The sequence below is a fragment of the Fringilla coelebs genome (genome assembly GCF_963513975.1).
Source record: "Fringilla coelebs genome assembly, chromosome: 5".
Lineage (NCBI taxonomy): Eukaryota > Metazoa > Chordata > Aves > Passeriformes > Fringillidae > Fringilla > Fringilla coelebs.
The window spans coordinates 33,021,407-33,030,199 of record NC_140033.1 but is presented as its reverse complement, the minus strand read 5'-3'; the positions used below and the strand labels follow the sequence as shown (position 1 = coordinate 33,030,199).

The 8,793-nt window shown below is 39.6% G+C and overlaps 1 protein-coding gene across 1 annotated transcript in view; it reads right to left on the bottom strand.

The window, feature by feature from the left end:
- Positions 1–925: 925 nt before the first annotated feature.
- The window catches only part of RASSF3 (Ras association domain family member 3), a 53,403-nt gene continuing 45,535 nt past the window's right edge, over positions 926–8,793 (bottom strand). The window contains exons 2-5 of the mRNA XM_084206135.1: positions 7,329–7,436; positions 5,846–6,113; positions 4,670–4,785; positions 926–4,302 (exon numbers count right to left, since the gene is read on the bottom strand). Of these exons, the coding sequence (XP_084062261.1) occupies positions 4,153–4,302; positions 4,670–4,785; positions 5,846–6,113; positions 7,329–7,436 (642 nt within the window). The 3' untranslated portion in view covers positions 926–4,152. The remainder of the gene's footprint in view (positions 4,303–4,669; positions 4,786–5,845; positions 6,114–7,328; positions 7,437–8,793) is intronic.

Genomic DNA, 8,793 nt, shown 5'->3' with positions numbered 1-8,793 from the left:
ATAATCCTTGACTGTTTTATTCCTTATCATTAGTCTGAGGTATACTAACAAATCTCCCTCTGGGAATGTATGAACACTGCACTAGTCAGCACTGTTTTGCTCAAAACTCACTTATTAAAAAAAGTGTTTCTATTTTGCAGTTTTATAGGAGAAACGATTTTTTTCTGTGTATGAACTTAAATAGTGTAATTTATACGCTCCTGCAAGATGAAAAGTGTAGGGAAAGTTTTGAAAGCACAGTTATTTCCCAACAAACACAAGCATGCCATTGAACATTAAAATGAAGGAGCAAAACGTACCTGAATGGTTCTAGCTCAATGGGAGATGGTAAAAAGTGAATGCTGACAAAATTTGCAAGAACTGCAGCTGGAAATCCCCATGCTGGGAACCTGGGAAGAAAGAAAACTGTTCTATACTCACGCACATACAGGAAGAGGGGAGGAAGGGAATGGTCTGGTGGGGTTTGTTGCAAATGTTCAAAAATTTCAGAGCTAAAAATTCAGCCTGCAGGAAGATAGAGCAGACTGACAATCTGCTGATCCCTGCCACGGAGAGGAGTGGCCCAACTGCTTCCACAGACAGTGCTGCTGTCCTGCTCTGCCTCCACACTGAACTCATCAGTCTCCAGATGGATGATTCTGCCCCTGATCCAGCCAAAACACATGAGATTTCTTCTGCTGAGGTGTAGTAGACAACTCTGCCACAGGCAGAGCCCAGTGACTTGTGTGGTCAGCAGCTTTGCTGCCTCCAGTATCTTTAAGGCTTTTATCCATCCCACCCTGGCTGAGTGCTGAAGCACTTGTCATTTGCAGGCCTTGCCAAGTGCAAGCACTCTGCAGTGGGGCTGTTGCACACACCAGCCATGAGGTCTCACATAAACCAGCCTTCAAGGTGCTGCTGAGCCACTGCCATCTCCTCTGCTGCGGGGCCAGGGTGCCCAGGGAAGTGCCACAGAGACCAAAGCAAACAGCTCAGCAGCTCCCTTCTACCAATTAAATCAGGGAGGAATAAACCACTTCTATGAAACACAGAATAAGTAACCGTAAAACTAAACATGGATGTTACCAAAGGAAACCACTAAAAAGCCAATAAAGATACAAAGGAGTAAAAAGCAGTTCCTGGGGAGAGAGGGCTGGGGTATCACCTCCTGTTTTGGTGTATTTGCCTCATTTTTGCAATGTGTTTTTTAACAGAAAGGAAACCACTCGCCCGTGGGCTGTCCCACCCAGCACCACTGCGCTCCCCCGACGGAGGGGTCAGCTCCCCGAGCCCCACAACCCCCAGCTCCCCTCCCTCCCTCTCTCCCAGGCAAACCTTCCTTTAGGCCAAAGGCCAGCTCTGCCTGCCCACAGGACTCGCTGCTGCTTTACACAGAAATCCATTTGGCCTCAAAACAATCATAACACATCGCCAGGTAAAGGAAAAACCAAACTCACGTCACGTAACCAAGTATTGCCAACTTCAGCTTTAATAATGGAACCATCACTTTTTTGCCATTTCAGTAATAACTTTAAGGGGAATAAAAACTTCCCTACAAAAATAAAACTAAGCTTGTTAAAATTATAAATAGTTTAAATGTTTGTATTTAAAGACATATATTTTAATGTTTCCCTGCATTCCCCCTCCCTCATCATTTAGTCATTCTGGTACCATCATATAATGACAAGAAAACAGTTTTGCAACAAAAGCTCTGACAATTCAATTTGATGCTAAAATTAAAAAAAGATAAAACTGACCAGGCATGACCATTTCTTTTAAATTAAAGCTGCTGTAACTGCCAGTGTGTAGAACAAAAAAGAAGAAAATTAACTCCACACATGACATCTTACAATAATTAACTGTGGACTAAGACAAAATTAAAATAAAAGTTTTATTTTGGTCCCCCACCCCCTTCCCCTTCCCCCCAAATCAAGACTCATAGTGCATACAACACTGATTGAGGTTTTGGCTAAAGTAAATGAAGATGTGCCAACTTAAAAGACTGACAGTTTAGTTCAAGTAAAACCAAAATTCACATATTTTTATACTCAACTTTAAAACTCAAACAGTGTTTAAATCTGAGCAACAAATGGTTCAATATTGACAGCGGTTATGCAATGATTACATAGCTATGGGCAGAAACATAAATTAAGATGTTAACAGAATACCCACCAACACACTGCTACATTCCTAGAAAAACAAATTGTAACAAAACACAAAAGCATTCCCTGAACCATTATAAAGTGTCTCACTTGAGGATAATGTTACTAACTCACACATGCACTACAATGTTACATGTGAAATTAAAAAAACAAACAAGATATGCCTTAGATATATTTTATAGTTAGTCCTACTCTTAATTTCTCTTAACTCTTTAAAACATTATGATTGTCTCATAAGCTTGCAAATTCTTTTTACCTAAAAACCTTGTAAAGAGTTTTAAAAAGAATCTTACTAAGTAAAGGAAACAAAGGCACAATTACATAAAATTAAAGGGAAGAACAGAAGCATGTTGGAGTTTCACACAGTATCCATTAGATGTCACCAAAGTTTTAACAATTCCTTGGGAATTTAAATCGAACACATTAAGAACAGAGGGGGAAAAACCCCACCACAAGTTCTGCTGCTCTTCAATCCTTAGCACTCCTCCACTCCCCCACCCCCCAGTACATAACTCATGTCCTCTCTGGCATGATAATGACTACAATATCAGTCACTCAAATCTGCCTCATGCTTCCATGCTTCTATTGCACACCCACTTCTTTGGTTTCTTTTGATCATGCTTTTTTTTTTAGATAAATAACTCTGAAAGAACAACAACTATATTTACACTAAAGTAAAAAGTTTTCCTGCTACATTTTCCCTACTTTTAAATCAAGTAAATCAGCAGTCCGCAGAATTTGATAATCATAAGAGTTTAAAACCATAAGGAAAAAAACTTTTGAATTATTAAAAGCAAGAGTTACTAATCTCAGTCACCAAAATAGACAATAAATGTTAACGTTCTGCTGGGCTAGAAATGTGAATAAGAAATTCTACTTTCTTTGCCTGACTGAGCTTTTAACAAAGAAAGAAGCAGAGGAAGCTATTTCTGTCTTTCAGATATGGTAATTCAAGATTATCCAGCCTAAAAATGGATCACTGGGCCAGAGGAAAGACCTGACTTACAATAAAAATCAAATGCATCGGTAGTTGTAGCTTATGTCTGCACCCTCACTAGGCAGGTATTGCTCACGGAGTTATCTGAGACGTGGACCACTTTTCAGAATTCAAGTAGCAGCTTTTTAGGTTTGCCACACTTTTCAGACCCTGACTATGCCTTTATGGAATCAGCTTCTCCAAAAGGGACCTGTATGTGCAGCTCCATTTCCATTCTTACTTAGCTTTTGCTTCTCGTTCCTTCCCACTATTTCTATTCTCTTTATTTCTTTTCCAGTGTGGATTTACACAGTTAAAAACCATAAAACTTATTCACAATATCAAAACATACTAAAACTTTAACCTTGTAGAATTGGTATTCCAACTTTCCTCTGTGTAAATACTATTTTCATTTAAAACCTCCCGTCAGCTATTAGAGTTCTCCCCCAACTCTTACCTTCTTTTCCACCTTCTCTTTACTTTCTTTATGAAGACCACTTAAAAGCTTTCCACAATTTCACAGTACAAACCACAGGATCTCATAAGCTTTCCACCTATAACAGTTCTCTCACAAATTATACAGTAACTATTCAAAAACAGAAAGGTAGTGCAAATCAATTTCATCTCTAAGATAGTGCTCTAATTCTCATCCAAATGGCTTTAATAATATTTTTTTAACCCATCAATTTGCACATCCTTACTTGTAAAGATACCATTAAGCAAAGAAGAAAAAAAAGGTATTATTTCATAGCATCCTAGGAAATTGCTTACAGTTTCACAGCTTGCACCAAGATAACTTGGGAAACTCTCTAGGCACACAGAGGGTTGCAAACTGATGTACAAACATGCAGAATCCCTTACTTGCGGGTGCAAGATGCTAAGTGACCTGGCTTATGGAACTAAGTCTACCCTGGCATCACAAAACAGTCTTCTGAATAAAGAAAACTACTCTCTGCTGCTCTTTGTACGTTGGGTTTGGCATGCTCTATTGACATTTGGTAGCGTGCGTTTTCCTGAGTGTCCTTTGGCCCCTTTTTAACCAGGTTTCAGCACCCCACGAAGGGCTTCTTCAAGCTTGCCCCTGTAAGCTGCATAGCGGTTCTTCAAGCTCTGCAGTTGGTCATTCTCCTCTTTGTCCAGTATGCGCAAGAAGTTTTGCAGTTCAGGAATACTAAAAGCTTCCCACTGGAAAGACAAAGACAGCAAAGAATGGATGAGACGAACAGAAAATTCATACATCTTTTGTAGATGCAGTATTTCCAAACAAAACCTTAGACACTGTAGACACTTTCCAACTGAAACAGTATCAGGCACCTTCCTTGAAAATCTTAGGGCATCTGAAAATATTTTACTCTTTCAGTTAGTTTTTTTCTTCTGCAAGTAAGAACAGGTCAATCTAACCGCAAATGAAATGTTTACAAAAGGCACAAAGGAAATTAACAGGGGAAAAAGTCTGCTTCCAAAAACTGATCTGCCTGGTCAGCACAGCTCAAACAGAAGGCCACTCATCCAGGAGGTTACACAAACGCTGACCCAGGATAGTGTGACATACCATGACTTCTCCAGTTTCATGCTCGCGTAGAACAAAACTGAGCATCTCTGTTTTGGGGCCTGCCACCAAGCGCAGGTAGAGGGGATGTTCTCTGTCTGACAGCTTGCAGGTATAAACTGCAGGAGAAGGAAACCACAGTAATTACCATCTTTACCAACAACGATTCAAACACTTGGAATGACTAACGCTAGCTAATGCTAAAAAAATTTTGGAAAGATGCATGTGTAGCCAAAATTTACACACTGTTTATCTATCACTCTACATACTGGTTTTGAGCAGTGAGTTTTAGGGAGGAGCTGAGCAGGTGACTGATGGTGACAGTGCAACACTGCATTTACACAGGAATGAAATGGTCTCTAGTCAACACAGTACACGCAGGGCGGGGGGAAAAATAACCCACAAGAAAAAATACAACACACAGATCTGTTGCCCTAAGCGTTTATGACATCAGAGCTGTGTATCACTGTTCTGATTTAAGTTCTCCACTTAAAATTTCACACACTAAGTCTAAAAGACAACTCTGCTTGCCTGACAGTCAGAAACATCTGAACTACTGAAACTGCTCTCAGCGTCCATGGAAGGAAGGCAGGTTTTAAGTGCAAGAACACAAGACTGGCAAAATGCACCTTTCCCTAAAAAAAACCCTTTTCCATCTTCTGGTATTTCCATCACAACTTAGAACAAACTCCTAACAGCAGCCAGTGCCCAGGGACAGCCACATGCACTAACACGTGAGCACAACACGTGCCCATGGCCGTCACCTCGAGAGCGGTCTGCCAGTGCCAGTACCTCATGCATCACACACACCATGGCTTATCTTTTTAAAAACCTGGCCTGTAACTTCATCTCACAACTCTGCAGTGTATCAGGCCAGCTGAAATTTAGGACCTGATAAGGGCATAAAATAAAATAAAATAAAATAAAATGGAGCGCAAAGCACAGGAGATCTGTGTAATGTTTTAGCAGGTGACTTTGTCTTGGATGAATTATCCTGAAACACCCCCAGTCTTTTACTGTCTTACCATGCTACTTTACATACAGAAAATAAGACAAGGTAGGCAGACTGTTACCCCCCTTTATCTGACTTCCTCCCCCTTGCTTATTTCAAGTATTACTATAACACAACTCCCTCCCCAAACCCTTCCAGGACCAAAATGCCACAAGCTCAGTTTATACCTTGATCTTCCTTGTGACAGCGTTTATAAAGTGCAAACTTAGCAGGGTTGTCAGCCACAAAGAACTTCTTGAGCAAGGCCTCGATGACTTCCCGGACGGTGTTGGTGCTGCTGATGTGCAGGGTGTTCACGCAGCCGTCGGGCAGGTAGAAAGCAGTTTCCTGGCTGCTGGGAGCACACCTGCCCTGGCCCTGGGAGGACTGCACAGTGATGGGTCTGCACAGCTCCATCTGCACCTTGATGAAGCCAGTGTAAATCCCATTGGCGTTCTGCAACGAAGGAAAGGCCTGAACTGTTCAAATCATCATCAGCAGTGACCACCTGTGGCACAGCAGTGCAGCAGGCACATGAAAATGCTCACAGTGAGCACTACTTAAATACCACTGCAATACATGATATCTCACAGGAAAGGTATTGTTTTCATAACTCAGACAGTTATTCTTTCTGGTATATCTTCTGAACATTAGTTTTTCTTATTAATAACTACTGAGTATTAATTTTTTTTAATAATAACTGCTGAATTATATTAGCCCCTCATCAAAAAAAAGGTACAACATACAGAGATAAGTTTTCACTTTAGGAGAGAACTATGAAGTGAAAAAGATCACTAACACCCATCTTTAGCAACAGATTTAATGTGGAAATACATAAATTATCTCCCACATTTTAGGTGTCTTTGTCAATTTAGTCTGAGGTATTCAGATGGTCAAATCATGTTGAAAAAAAAACCTAACCAACTGAAAAAAAACCAAAAACCAAAAAACTCACAAGAAAACAAAAAACCAACCAAACAAACCCTTTCAAAAACTCAAACAAACAAAAACTAAAAAAAAAAACCAACCAAAAAACTACAAAAAAACCCAGGCAAAACCCCAGAATAAATGCCAATCCAATTAACATCTGAAATTGTTTATTTCAGTTGCTCTTGAAAGACAAAATAGCAAAGCCAATCAAACCTTACTGAATATTTCAGTTTGTAATTTCTATGTTTTCTGGGGGAAGAAAGTCTCTTCATGCTGAAAACCTGTATGACTACTCTGAAAGTTAAGGACCCTATAATAAATATTGCACGTTTTAACTTTTATCACTGCTTGAGCATACTTATCAAAGAAATCTGACAAAAGTTTATCTTCAGAAACAAGAAAAATATACCTTCATTTTTACCATCTGAATGTTTTCAGAATTTGTAAGATTATTCTGACAAATGTACACCTTAGTGTCAGCAGATAGTTTACCTCAAACACATTTCAAATTACATCAGTTTGTTTTTACAACACTTTGTTTTAGTCCATGTAAAAGAGCTACAGGGATAAAAAGCATTTCAGACATGAGATTTAATTTGCCAGTCTAAGGAAAAGTCTCTTAGAAAACCATCTAAACAGAGAGAGTTTCATATGTAAGATGCTGAGAATAAAACAATTCACAATGCACTACAAAGCTACAACTCAACATTAAAAATTACAGGAATTCTATGCAAAGCTTACCAAGGTCATCTTTAGTTTATCAGTGACAGATGAATTATAGCTTTGTATCTTCTCTTTAACTTCTTCTTTGCTGAGATAAACATGCGGTTCTCTCTCCTTCTGAACATCCTTCAAAAACAAGACAGCAGTTTTAAAACACACAATATAAAATAAACTATTTTATGATTCTGGATACAAACATTTAGTCCAAATGGTAATCATTCCACAGAGGCTCAACATAACAGTAATTAGCTGTGCAGCAACAGAAAGGTTTAACACATTAAGCAAATCAAACAGAACACTAGGACTGAAGGGAGATGGCATGGAGATGGTTTAATCAACACACCCAAAGACACCTGTGCCCTTCTGTTGACAACTGTTTTCCTTCAAATATTTTGCAGCAGTATGCAAGACAGCTCAGCTCAGCTTATGGCTTGATTTTCTCAAGTCAATGCTATGCTATCCTGTTAAGAACATTTAAAATTTTCGTTAAATATTACTTGGGGCACAAGTAGGGTATTTCTGAAGGAAAAAAAGAGTACATCTGAAAACAGCAGCACGTCCTAGCAAGTAACCCCAACAATCCCAGTGTGTGACAACAACACGACAGCATCCCTACATTCCAATGTGACAGAGGGGATGTTACATACAGGGTCACTGCCTACTACATAAACTATCAGAAGTAACTCTCCATATACATAATGTTACACCAATTGCATGGTTTTTTCCATGGGGAAGGCCCTATTAAGATTTTTCAACTGTTGCTTTTACAAGGTTGCTGTGGATTTCACGTGCAGCAGTAAAAGAAGACCCTGGAATTGGATTTTTTCCAAACAAACATTTGTTCCCAATCTGTATTCCCGCAGCAGCAAACCAGTGTTATAAATACACTCCAGTTTCTACCACTAGCACAAATGCCATATATAGTATGAAAGAGTTTCAGCTCTCAGCTTTGATGATTCAAGGCTTCAATTAGAAAAGGAAGAAGCTTTGAAGAACCTTGATGCTTTCAGAGAACACCTGAGCACATTCAGCCTACACACAAACCAAGCCACAGTTCCATCTGTCCTCCCAAAGACACTCCACTGTAATGTAATCCTGAGGAAGGGCTTCCCTGACTTCAGTGGCCTGTTCCATATCCCACTCTCTTGGACACCACTCAGCACAACTCAGCACATATCTCTGCAGGCACTTCAGTTTTCCAGACACTACCCCAAAGATGAGCACATCTGCTGTGGCATTGTAAGGTTCCGCTTGCCAGAAAGAATCTGCTGAACTTTTTCTGTCTCCTTATTTAAAATCAAATATTTTTAGCTCTTTTAGGCTTAGTTTTGCTTTTTCTATATGGCATTTCACTAAATGACATGCTGGAGCAGACTTTTTTTCCCACAGCTATAAAAAGAAAGGTGTGGTCTGAATGGAGAACTTGGAAGCCAGAAACCTTGAATTCTGATCTGAGCTCAGATACTGATTTCCTGCATAACCC